Source organism: Neolamprologus brichardi, chromosome 11, assembly GCF_056152115.1.
Source record: "Neolamprologus brichardi isolate AB-2024 chromosome 11, ASM5615211v1, whole genome shotgun sequence".
Classification (NCBI taxonomy): domain Eukaryota; kingdom Metazoa; phylum Chordata; class Actinopteri; order Cichliformes; family Cichlidae; genus Neolamprologus; species Neolamprologus brichardi.
In genome coordinates, this window is record NC_142114.1 from 27,022,515 (window position 1) to 27,036,288 (window position 13,774).

General features: G+C 40.2%; 1 protein-coding gene across 1 annotated transcript; it reads right to left on the bottom strand.

Annotated features, from left to right (window-relative positions):
- Positions 1 to 1,953: 1,953 nt before the first annotated feature.
- On the bottom strand, positions 1,954 to 13,347 carry LOC148100641 (C-type mannose receptor 2-like). The gene is made up of 7 exons (XM_087847837.1): positions 13,330 to 13,347; positions 11,883 to 11,931; positions 11,039 to 11,398; positions 10,362 to 10,682; positions 4,805 to 4,905; positions 2,102 to 2,192; positions 1,954 to 1,973 (listed from the first exon to the last, which is right to left on the bottom strand). The coding sequence occupies exons 2-7, from the start codon at positions 11,914 to 11,916 to the stop codon at positions 1,954 to 1,956; spliced, it is 927 nt and encodes a 308-aa protein (XP_087703963.1). The 5' UTR covers positions 11,917 to 11,931; positions 13,330 to 13,347.
- Between the last annotated feature and the right edge of the window lie 427 nt (positions 13,348 to 13,774).

Genomic DNA, 13,774 nt, shown 5'->3' on the forward strand with positions numbered 1-13,774 from the left:
TACAAAGCTGAATACAGTGGCTTGCAAAAGTATTCAGCCCCCTTGAACGTTTCCACACTTTGTCACATTACAGCCACAAACATGAATCAATTTTATTGGAATTTCATGTGAAAGACCAACACAAAGTGGTGTACACGTGAGAAGTGCAACGAAAATCATACATGATTCCAAACATTTTTTACAAATAAATAACTGAAAAGTGGGCTGTGCGTAATTATTCAGCCCCCTCAGTCGATACTTTGTAGAACCACCATTTGCTGCAATTACAGCTGCCAGTCTTTTAGAGTCTGTCTCTAGCAGCTTTGCACATCTAGAGACTGAAATCCTTGCCCATTCTTCTTTGCAAAACAGCTCCAGCTCAATCAGATTAGATGGACAGCGTTTCTGAACAGCAGTTTTCAGATCTTGCCACAGATTCTCAATTGGATTTAGATCTGGACTTTGACTGGGCCATTCTAACACATGGATATGTTTTGTTTTAAACCATCCCATTGTTGCCCTGTCTTTATGTCGTTGTCCTGCTGGAAGGTGAATCTCCACCCCAGTCCCTAGTCTTTTGCAGACTGCAAGAGGTTTTCTTCCAAGATTGCCCTGTATTTGGCTCCATCCATCTTCCCATCAACTCTGACCAGCTTCCCTGTCCCCGCTGAAGAAGAGCATGATGCTGCCACCACCATATTTGACAGTGGGGATGGTGTGTTCAGAGTGATGTGCAGTGTTAGTTTCCCGCCACACATAGCGTTTTTGCATTTTGGCCACAAAGTTCCATTTTGGTCTCATCTGACCAGAGCACCTTCTTCCACATGTTTGCTGTGTCCCCCACATAGCTTGTGGCAAACTTCAAACGGGACTTCTTATGGTTTTCTGTTAACAATGGCTTTCTTCTTGCCACTCTTCCATAAAGGCCAACTTTGTGCAGTGCACGACTAATAGTTGTCCTATGGACAGATTCCCCCACCTGAGCTGTAGATCTCTGCAGCTCGCCCACAGTCACCATGGGCCTCTTGGCTGCATTTCTGATCAGCGCTCTCCTTGTTCGGCCTGTGAGTTTAGGTGGACGGCCTTGTCTTGGTAGGTTTACAGTTGTGCCATACTCCTTCCATTTCTGAATGATGGCTTGAACAGTGCTCCGTGGATGTTCAAGGCTTGGGAAATCTTTTTGTAGCCTAAGCCTACTTTAAATTTCTCAATAACTTTATCCCTGACCTGTCTGGTGTGTTCTTTGGACTTCATGGTGTTGCTGCTCCCAATATTCTCTTAGACAACCTCTGAGGCCGTCACAGAGCAGCTGTATTTGTACTGACATTAGATTACACACAGGTGCACTCTATTTAGTCATTAGCACTCATCAGCCAATGTCTATGGGCAACTGACTGCACTCAGACCAAAGAGGGCTGAAGAATTACGCACACCCCACTTTGCAGTTATTTATTTGTAAAAAATGTTTGGAATCATGTATGATTTTCGTTCCACTTCTCACGTGTACACCACCTTGTATTGGTCTTTCACGTGGAATTCCAATAAAATTGACTCATGTTTGTGGCTGTAATGTGACAAAATGTGGTAAAAGTTCAAGGGGGTCGAGTACTTTTGCAAGCCACTGTAACTGAGTCTCAGTAATCCAATTAACAGACTCATCAGACATGTCTCCTAATGGGCACTTTGCAAGCAACTGAGATACACCAGCAGGTTTAACAAAACAGCATTATTTGAATAAAATGGATCCCTAATGTATTGCTTCAATGTCACACATGTGGTGTCAAATATACTACCTTTAAATACAAAACTGAAATGAGAAAAGTTGAATGTTTACAATTCAGACTTAATGCACACAAAACATGCCGTTTTATACCTAGGCTAATATAATTAACTAATAACAAATTTAAAGAGTGTACAATTTAAAGTGATCCTTTGAATGAACAGTGTTGTAGCACAGTCCTCTGGAAGTCAATCTCACACGTTCAAACAAGCATCTGAAATGAGATAAAACCACTTAAATATTCAGAGAAAACTCATTCTGTGTGTGTGTGTGTGTGTGTGTGTGTGTGTGTGTGTGTGTGTGTGTGTGTGTGTGTGTGTGTGTGTGTGTGTGTGTGTGTACCATCAGGTTTCTTCCTGCTGTTCTGCACAGGCTTTTTTGTCCATGTCAGTTTGAAGTCAGTCACACCCTGCTTAGCGAGTGTTGCTTGCAGCTAAATAAGAAGAAAGAGGATGAATTATGTTAGATACCCTCACTGTAAGTCACCTCTGAAATACGTGATTTCAGAAGTGGAGAAATTCCCCATGCTATGCGAGTTTTTAAACTATCATTGACAGTTAGAAAGGGTCCTAGCTGAATCTTAGTAAAATAAGCACAATAAAATGAGTAAACATGTTTTGTTTTTTTTTCCCTAGAAAAATAATATTATTTTAACTACAACCTGAGGAAGACTTGAAACAAACAAAGTCTCACATCAAAAGACATGAGTTTGTCTTATTTAACCTCTTAACACCCAAACTCTTCCATGACATGCATTTTTAATTTCTCTTTGATATTTGGGCATGTTGGGACATGCTGAAAGTAAAAAAAATAATTTCCAGATTTTATTTTTTTAACTGTTTTTTGTTTCTGAGAAAAAATTAGATCCACATATTTGGACATATGTTTAAAATTTCGATAGAACAGTGGCAGTATGATGTCCTCGTAAGTGGATATCAGGTCCTTGTAGAGCAGAATTTATTATTTTGGGTCAGACATCCCAAAATGTGATGTCCACATATGTGGACGCCAGGTCCTAGGAGGGTAATTGTCTATCTGATAGACTCCAATTTCCAGTGTCATTGCTACACAGCTTGATCTATCCATAAACCAGACTTTGCCCAATTAGTGAAATGTCTTAAAGATATAAAGGTGTGGATGATTTCTTCTAAATTCAGATAAAACTTTTACCTAAAAATCTTATATAGAATAATATAGATATATAATATAGAATCTACCAGGTGCTTACTCTGTATGGCATCACTTTCTGTGTCACAGAAAGATTAATAAGACTAATTTTAAAACTTGCTGGGCTGCGCCATGAATTCTGGGATATGGTGGGCCACGAAGGACACACTTGGCCCATCCTTCAAATTCAAGGAAATGAAGGACGCATTTGAAGGAGTCGACAAATTGGCACAGCCTTCGCTGTCTGGCTGTGACTTAATCTGCCTTCAAATGCGGCCTCCGGAGGATGCAGCCGACGTTTTGGGACACAGCTAATGTTCCCTCTAAGTTGCGTGCTGCTGGCACGGTCTCTGTTCAGAAAAAAATCAGCATTGCGCAAAAAGAAAATCTAACCTGAATTGAAATTAAATTTGTAGTAAATACATCAACAATTCTGTTTTGCAGTGTGATTCAGTAAGTGTGGCTGCTCCCGTATGGGATTAGAACAATGCCACCTTATCCCATAGTCCAGCCAATGATGTGATTCACATTCATACATACGCAGCTAATCAACATCGTTGACAGCCTATGACATCGTCCTTTTGTGCCAACACTGGTGTTTTAGCTGGCAAAGCGCCGTGGATGATGTGGAGTGAAGCCACATTAATGACAACATGAACAACCATTGGAGATGTGAGCAGGACACGCGGAACAATTGACGGAAAAAGTGTGGACTTTATACCAGTTTTTGAATTGTGTCGATAGAAGTTATGATTAAAATATATGCAATGTTTGTTTTTCTTCCTGAATGCTATCGTGTTTATATTCACTGAAATGGTAAAAATGGCGTTTTATAAGGAAAACGCTCGAAAGCACTCTCCGCCTGTGAGCAAAAACAACACCAAAAAACCCTCACCCTTTCCCATTGGTCGAAAAATGTACCATGTCGACCAATCAAAACATGACATTTAGTTGTTTAGGGAGGGGAAAGTTTTAGGAGTGACGGTGGTGTTTTGAGATGTGAGAGATGTGAGAGATTTGCGAAATTTAGCGCAAATCTTGTGTAGTTAGTGTGTAGTGTAGTCAATAGTTTTGTTGTGTGTGTCAGAACAATGAGGCGACTGCTGAATGTTACAGGTGTTACAGGAGTGATACATCTGTTGTCAGGCCTGCAGGTATCAGGCTGTTGTTCTCCTTCATCTCATAGTGGACAGAAATGATTTTTTGGAGTGGCATAAATAATTTGTGTGGCATCAAATTTGATGCAGAACACCTGATTGTTCTGTAAATAGTTTTATATGTTTATTTTAAAAATGCCTTGGCAGCATTTTTAGGTAAACCGCTGCAAAAAAACTTTGCACAACTCAGTAACTTTTTTGAAGAAGTAACTATATAATTAATTGCCCAACATTGGTCATTATATGCTGTATTTTGCAGACAGAGTTACAGGTCTCTCTCCCAAACCACAGACTCATACTCATAATACAAGTCAGAGCTTTACTTAAAAAAAAGTTGTCTTTTCAAAATTGCAGTTCAAGTTATTTTTACTTCCAAGAGTGTTAACGTACTACACAGGTCATGAAAAGATTGTTTTAAATTTTCATTGTAAGTGGGCTAAAGCAGTTAATTAAAAGTAGTCTAACATAAATGTAAATGTTGAGATTTGATTATTTTAATAAACCATGTAACTTGGATGGATTCAATGCTGGCGTGATCACACTGCACACTTCTGCTGTTGCTCACAGTGGTCCAAGGGACCGCTCAGGGAGTTTGTGTGTTCGCTCAGACACATAAAAAATTAGAGGGAACATTGGACACAACACTGGCTGAGAGAATGGAGAAAGCTCTCTTACTGGTAATAATAATCAAGTGAGGCTAACTTGTTAACACACACTATACCTGTTGCATCAGGGCAGCCTGGTTATCTGGATTTTCCAGGTCGACATCAGTTTGGATATTCATGCTCACCACTGTTTTCTTAGATTTCGTAGATTTGTAAACTACACAAAAACAAAACGTTTCCAAATAAATCATATGGAATTTGACAAGTACTTGGCTTAGAGGAAGTTATTAATAATATATAAGTATATGATTAGATTCAAATAGAATGTCTTAAACATTAACCAAAACCCTGTTAAAATATACAGAACACAATCACAACATTAAGATGCCATGTTTGGAGAGATGCTATCACTATTAAGTGCACCTCTTTGACCTAAACGAATATCATAGCTTTTATTGTTCTTTTTTTTTATATAAATTTGTCAAATTTTCGGAATTTTGGAAATATAAAGCTTAAGATATCTAGGTAATGTTTAGACTTGCTAATGCTGTAGATTTATTAATGGATTGAAATTATTTTTGCAACTAGCATTGATTTAATACACTTTTAAATTTAAAAAAAAGAAAAGAAAATGCTGCAGGTGCACTTCGTTATTTGTATTTTTGTGCTGCTGATGACTTTGTTATTTACATTTTTTAAAATTATTTATGCTTTAACTGCTAAAGAAAAAAATCAAACTAGTTAAAGCCTTAGACTCAGCCTTCAGCAGATAGAGAATGTCACATGACCATCTTTGCCATTTATCAGGGGCAGAAAAAAAGCAAACAGGCAAAAATATTTCTAGAATTAAACAAAGAAGTATATAGTCTTCATTATATCTTGATTAGTGTGCAAGAAATATTTTCTGGTCATACCATCTCCTGGCTTTTGCCCTTTGACAACTGTGATTGGCACTCCTCTCTCTCCGCCTGTCCTGTCGGTGGCGCTGTCACTTGGTGTTCGCTCGCTCTGTGGTATAGTATCGCTTCCTGTTCCTGCTCAAACACAGTGGTGTTTCTGAGTAGCTTATTTGCTTAGCAGTTTAATTAACAACTTTTAAATACATTCTTTTTTTTCACAGTATAATCTTCACGTGCTTCATCCGAAGCACACTTTCTGTGTACTCACTACCTAATTTATAGCCAAAGTATTCACTCACTGTCTCTGTACTGTTTCGCTAGCTTAGCTCGTAGCCGACCCGTTAGCACCATGGCTACTTCACCTGTCCCTTCTGCACTTTCCTGCTCATTGTGTCAGATGTTTAGTTACTCCTCGGCCTCCTTTAGCAGTAATGATATCTGTAACAAATGTAGCATATTTGCAGCTCTGGAGGCCAGGATTACTGAACTGGAGACTCGGCTTTGCACCTTTCTCTCACCCTTAGCTAGCCAGGCCCCTGTAGCTGGTGCAGCCGAAGATAGCGTAGGCCCCGCTAGCTGTTCCCCGGCAAATCCCAAGCAGCTGGGGAAAGACGGCTGGGTAACGGTGAGGAGGAAGCGTAGTCCTAAACAGAAGCCCCAGGTACACCACCAACCCGTTCATGTGTCTAACCGTTTTTCCCCACTCGGTGACACACCCGCTGGGGGTCAAACTCTGGTAATTGGTGATTCTGTTCTCAGACATGTGAAGCTAGAGACACCGGCAACCATAGTCAATTGTCTTCCAGGGGCCAGAGCGGGCGACATTGAAGGAAATTTAAAACTGCTGGCTAAGGGTAAACGTAAATTCAGTAAAATCATAATTCACGTCGGCAGTAATGACACCCGGTTACGCCAATCGGAGGTCACTAAAATCAATATTGAATCGGTGTGTAACTTTGCCAAAACAATGTCGGACTCTGTAGTTTTCTCTGGTCCCCTCCCCAATCAGACCAGGAGTGACATGTTTAGCCGCATGTTCTCCTTAAATTGCTGGCTGTCTGAGTGGTGTCCCAGAAATGATGTGGGCTTCATAGATAATTGGCAAACCTTCTGGAGGAAACCTGGTCTTTTTAGGAGAGATGGCATCCATCCCACTTTGGATGGAGCAGCTCTCATTTCTAGAAATATCGACAAATTTATTAAACCCCTCAAAACATGACTATCCAGAGTTGGGACCAGGAAGCAGAGTTGCAGTCTTACACGCCTCTCTGCAGCTTCTCTCCTCCTGCTACCCCCCCAAAAACCCATCTCCATAGAGACTGTGTCTGCTTCCAAAAAGACAAAAAACAAACTAAAAACCAGCAACAAACAACTTAAACATTTACAAAGAAAGAACAATACAGTATCCACATCTGAACCAAAGAGTAAAACAGTGAAATGTGGATTATTAAATATTAGGTCTCTCTCCTCCAAGTCTCTGTTAGTACATGACTTAATAATTGATCAACAAATTGATTTACTCTGCCTTACAGAAACCTGGTTGCAGCAGGATGATTATGTTAGTTTAAATGAATCAACACCCCCGAGTCATTCTAACTACCAGAAATCGCGAAGCACAGGTCGAGGGGGCGGTGTGGCAACAATTTTTCACACCAGTCTATTAATTAATGAAAGACCAAGACAGACTTTTAATTCATTTGAAAGCCTGATGCTTAGCATTGTCCACCCCAGCTGTGAAACTCAGAAACCAGTCTTACTTGTTATCATCTATCGTCCACCTGGGCCTTACACAGAGTTTCTGTCTGATTTCTCAGACTTTATATCTAATTTAGTTCTGAGCTCAGATAAAATAATTATTGTGGGTGATTTTAACATCCATGTTGATGCTAAAAATGACAGCCTCAACATGGCATTTAATCTGTTGTTAGACTCAATTGGTTTCTCTCAAAATGTAAAAGAACCCACCCACCACTTTAATCACACTCTAGATCTTGTTTTAACAAATGGCATAGAAACTGAACATTTAACAGTGTTTCCTGAAAACCCTCTCCTGTCTGATCATTTCTTGATAACATTTACATTTACAATAATTGATTACGCAGCAGTGGAGAGTGGACTTTATCAAAGTAGATGTCTTTCTGAAAGCGCTGTAACTAAGTTTAAGAATATAATCCAGCCACTGTTATCATCGTCAATGCCCTGTACCAACACAGAGCAGAGCAGCTATCTGAACGCTACCCCAACAGAGGTCGATTATCTTGTTAATAATTTCACCTCCTCACTACGTACGACTCTGGATACTGTAGCTCCAGTGAAAACTAAGGTCTCTAATCAGAAGTACCTGACCCCGTGGTATAATTCTCAAACACGTACCCTAAAGCAGATGACTCGTAATCTGGAGAGGAAATGGCGTGTCACAAATTTAGAGGATCATCATTTAGCCTGGAGAAATAGTTTGTTGCTTTATAAGAAAGCCCTCCGCAAAGCCAGAACAGCTTACTACTCATCACTGATTGAAGAAAATAAGAATAACCCCAAGTTTCTCTTCAGCACTGTAGCCAGGCTGACAAAAAGTCAGAGCTCTTTTGAGCCAACCATCCCTTTAACGTTAACTAGTGATGACTTCATGAACTTCTTCACAAATAAAATTTTTATCATTAGAGAAAAAATTACCAATAATCATCCCACAGATGTAATATTATCTACAGCTACTCTTAGTTCCATTGATGTTAAGTTAGACTCTTTTTCTCCAATCGATCTTTCTGAGTTAACTTCAATAATTACTTCCTCCAAACCATCAACGTGTCTTTTAGACCCCATTCCTACAAAACTGCTCAAAGAAGTCCTGCCATTGATTAATTCTTCGATCTTATATATGATCAACCTATCTCTAATGTACCACAGGCCTTCAAGGTGGCTGCAGTTAAACCTTTACTCAAAAAGCCATCTCTAGACCCAGCAGTCTTAGCTAATTATAGGCCAATCTCCAACCTTCCTTTCATATCAAAAATCCTTGAAAGAGTAGTTGTCAAACAGCTAACAGATCATCTGCAGAGGAATGGTTTATTTGAAGAGTTTCAGTCAGGTTTCAGAGTTCATCACAGCACAGAAACAGCTTTAGTGAAGGTTACAAATGATCTTCTTATGGCCTCTGACAGTGGACTCATCTCTGTGCTTGTCCTTCTTGACCTTAGTGCAGCATTCGATACTGTTGACCATAATATCCTGTTAGAGCGATTAGAACATGCTGTAGGTATTACAGGTATTGCACTGCAGTGGTTTGTATCATATCTATCTAATAGACTCCAATTTGTGCATGTAAATGGAGAGTCCTCTTCACACACTGAGGTTAATTATGGAGTTCCACAGGGTTCAGTGCTAGGACCAATTCTGTTTACATTATACATGCTTCCCCTAGGCAGCATCATTAGAAGACATAGCATACATTTTCACTGCTATGCAGATGACACCCAGCTCTATCTGTCCATAAAGCCAGATAACACACACCAATTAGTTAAACTGCAGGAATGTCTTAAAGACATAAAGACTTGGATGGCCACTAACTTTCTGCTTCTTAACTCAGATAAAACTGAGGTCATTGTTCTCGGCGCTGAAAAGCTTAGAAATATGGTATCTAACCAGATTCTTACTCTGGATGGCATTACCTTGGCCTCCAGTAACACTGTGAGGAACCTTGGAGTCATTTTTGACCAGGATATGTCCTTCAACGCACATATTAAACAAATATGTAAGACTGCGTTCTTCCATTTGCGCAACATCTCTAAAATTAGAAATATCCTGTCTCAGAGTGACGCTGAAAAACTAGTTCATGCATTTATTACTTCCAGGCTGGACTACTGCAATTCATTATTATCAGGATGTCCAAAAAACTCACTGAAAAGCCTTCAGTTAATCCAAAATGCTGCAGCAAGAGTACTGACAGGGACTAGAAAGAGAGAGCATATTTCTCCTGTTTTGGCTTCCCTTCATTGGCTTCCTGTTAAATCCAGAATTGAATTCAAAATCCTGCTCCTCACATACAAGGTCTTAAATAATCAGGCCCCATCCTATCTTAATGACCTTGTAGTACCATATTACCCTATTAGAGCACTTCGCTCCCACTCTGCAGGCCTACTTGTTGTTCCTAGAGTATTTAAAAGTAGAATGGGAGGGAGAGCCTTCAGTTTTCAGGCCCCTCTTCTGTGGAACCAGCTTCCAGTTTGGATTCGGGAGACAGACACTATCTCTACTTTTAAGATTAGGCTTAAAACTTTCCTTTTTGCTAAAGCATATAGTTAGGGCTGGACCAGGTGACCCTGAATCCTCCCTTAGTTATGCTGCAATAGATGTAGGCTGCCGGGGGATTCCCATGATGCATTGAGTTTTTCCTTTCCAGTCACCTTTCTCACTCACTATGTGTTAATAGACCTCTCTGTATTGAATCATATCTGTTATTAATCTCTGTCTCTCTTCCACAGCATGTCTTTTATCCTGTCTTCCTTCTCTCACCCCAACCGGTCGCAGCAGATGGCCGCCCCTCCCTGAGCCTGGTTCTGCCGGAGGTTTCTTCCTGTTAAAAGGGAGTTTTTCCTTCCCACTGTCGCCAAAGTGCTTGCTCATAGGGGGTCATATGATTGTTGGGCTTTTCTCTGTATCTATGAAGCGCCTTGAGGCGACATTTGTTGTGATTTGGCGCTATATAAATAAAATTGAATTGAATTGAATTGAATTGAAATTCACTTGAGTGTTAAAACTAGGGAAATGTCATTCATACCTCCATAGCAGAAGAAAGGATATTGTTGAATGCATGGTTCGGTGGTCCAAGTTCCATCTTCCACCAATATAGCAGCGCAATTAAACTCATTGTTAGGTTGTCCTGTTTTCCAGCTCATGAATGTGCTGATTTGTTGAGTTTCTGACCAAACCCAGACTGGAGAAAAACTAAGGCCAATCCACATGTCTTTAACCACAACTCTGTTGACTTCATCAAATGTTTCCACATCAGGGATTTGTGCCAGAGTTGAATTTTTGTTTTCACAGCTGATTTTGGCATCATTCCAAGTCACATATGTCCTATTAACAATGTACTTGCTGCCTGTTAAAGAAACAGAAGTTATAGATTCCATTAGTAACATTATACATATATTAATGATTTCATTTATGTTTTGAAAAATACGCTATGCAGAAAAAAGCTGTGATTTAAATACACCATATAAATCATATGTCAGTACTGCATATATATAGTCTTCATATTTTCTTAATATTTATACTGAGTAGTTCAGGTTTTAGCTTCACTGGGAGACTTATTCCAGTCTCAAACTAGAATAGAAGTTGTATTTTTGTGTTTATTATTTATTTCATGTTTTGAGCCTCATTCTGCTAAATTAGTACCAAGGGTCAATTTAATCTACAGGAGTAAAACCTTACAACAAAGGATCTCTTTATACCTACCATCAAAACAAATGAAGCCAAGCGTTTCTGTACATCTTAAACTATACCATTCGTTATCATATGTGGCCACACAATATCCAGGGCCAGTGTAGTCTGGCTCGCCAAGGCTCCATCTATAATATGTGGGTGGTCGTCCATCCAGCCAGGCCCAACCTATACCGTCTGTATGAAGTCCGATCCAGGCTTTGCCTGTGTATACCCCGGCTGGAGTGTTCACCAGTGCAGTGTTGTTCTCTGGATAAGTAATTTGGGCAAGTCCAAGGTACTCCTTGATGCAGTAAGCATTGGCCTCATCCCAGGTCATATTCTCATTCACAAAGTAATAGAAGTTTGGAAAGGAAGCAGTAGGGACACAGAAAGCTGGGGAAGGAAATGGATTGTTATTTGAAATTTTACTAAGAAATACTGTTTATTTATTCAGAATGCTTGTATACTTGGACTTCTATAGAATTTTACTTTCTGCAGTAAAAGAATTCCTTAAATAAGATTTCCTCAGTAGATCAGTGATGGTTCGACTTATTAATGTGTGGACGGAAACCACTTTTCATTTGTACCTATGTCAATGAATCTGAAAATTTCTAAACTGATAGTCACCCAGATTCCAGATTGATTTAGTTAATTTGTTACTTTTATTTAATTTAATTATATATGCATTTTTGTTGGATCAAAGTCATAATGCTGGAGCAACAGCTCACCCTCAAATATGAATTAATAAAACTTGCTCCATATTTGGTCAGTTATTACCTCTCTTTTAAAAATTTCAAGGTAGCAACAATTTATATTTGAAAAAAACAGTGAATTATTATATGCTGAATGAGAAATTACCAAACTGCTGGAATCTTACCTGAAAGCAGGAGAAGGACTAGAAACACATCCATGATCACCCTGATTAACTGTGGAGGAAAAAATAGATTGTGTCATATCTGATTCAGCATAATGAATACACTGAAAGCTATAATAAATATAGAGCATTTTGTTAGAATGACATTGGTTAAAAAGTGATTAGAAAGGACAGTACATCAAAATGTTTCCTCTCTCTCTCTACATATATGTATGTATATATATATATATATATATATATAAACCCTCCTTGCATGGAGGGTTTCACCCCAAGTCCAGCACCCTGAGGCTGTACGCTAAGCGCAAGGAAGGGGGCCGGGGGCTGGTGAGTGTCAGCACCACAGTCCAGGAAGAGACAACGAACATCCAAGAATACATCACAAAGATGGCCCCAACTGACAGCGTGCTCAGTGAATACCTCAGGCAGCAGAAACCCAAGAAAGAGGAGGGAGACGAGGAACCATCATGGAAGGACAGGCCCCTGCACGGTATGTACCACCGGCAGATAGAGGAGGTGGCTGATATCCAGAAATCCTACCAGTGGCTGGACAAAGCTGGACTGCAAGATAGCACAGAGGCACTAATCATGGCAGCACAAGAACAAGCTCTGAGTACAAGATCCATAGAGGCTGGGGTCTATCACACCAGGCAAGACCCCAGGTGCAGGCTGTGTAAAGATGCCCCAGAGACAATCCAGCACATAACAGCAGGGTGCAAGATGCTAGCAGGCAAGGCATACATGGAACGCCATAACCAAGTGGCCGGCATAGTGTACAGGAACATCTGTGCCGAGTATAACCTGGAAGTCCCGAGGTCAAAATGGGAAATGCCCCCAAGGGTGGTGGAGAATGACCGAGCTAAGATCCTGTGGGACTTCCAGATACAGACGGACAAAATGGTGGTGGCTAACCAACCAGACATAGTGGTGGTAGACAAACAGAAGAAGACGGCCGTAGTGATCGATGTAGCAGTTCCGAATGACAGCAACATCAGAAAGAAGGAACACGAGAAGCTGGAGAAATACCAAGGGCTCAGAGAAGAGCTCAGGAGAATGTGGAGGGTGAAGGTAACGGTGGTCCCTGTGGTAATCGGAGCACTAGGTGCGGTGACTCCCAAGCTAGGCGAGTGGCTCCAGCAGATCCCGGGAATAACATCGGAGATCTCTGTCCAGAAGAGTGCAGTCCTGGGAACAGCTAAGATACTGCGCAGGACCCTCAAGCTCCCAGGCCTCTGGTAGAGGACCCGAGCTTGAAGGATAAACCGCCCGCAGGGGCGTGCTGGGTGTTTTTATATATATATATATATATATATATATATATATATATATATATATATATACACATACATACATACATACATACATACATACATAGAGAGAGAGACAGACAGACAGATAATATAAGAACTTATATGAAAGTTGTATATATGTAGATAGATAGATAAAAACTTACCACACTTCTTGAGTTACCAAACACACACAGCTGCTCATCACTGTGTGTTCTTTTCTCTTTGAGGTTGCTTTTATAATATGATGCAAATAAGTGGAAAGTTTAAAGTTAACTTGTGACACACCCTTGATGACACTGTGAGGCTTTCTCGTGACCGTCCCATATAAACTAACTGTGCTAACCTTAGAGCTTACAACTCCTTACAACTTCCATGATTTCTTATGAAATAATTATCTAGGTGGTTCATCATGTTGTTTATGAAGGCCCAACAGCGGCTGCCCTTCCTGAGGGTCCTCAGAAGGTACAAGCTGAACTCCAACCTGCTGCTGACCTTCTACCACTCATCCATTGAGAGCCTGCTAACTTAGTACACACACCCCATTTTTCCCATTTCCTCTATGAATCACTACTGTGCAATACCTAATTCTATGTGAAATTACATTACGCT

Bases quoted from the DNA above. Each gene is read 5' to 3' on its own strand.
- LOC148100641 (XM_087847837.1), bottom strand. From the start codon at position 11,916: ATGGATGTGTTTCTAGTCCTTCTCCTGCTTTCAG. The intron at 11,399-11,882 runs GTAAGATTCCAG...TTCCTTCCCCAG, and splicing joins AGTCCTTCTCCTGCTTTCAG to CTTTCTGTGTCCCTACTGCT. The intron at 2,193-4,804 runs GTATAGTGTGTG...CTTCTTATTTAG, and splicing joins AGGCTGCCCTGATGCAACAG to CTGCAAGCAACACTCGCTAA.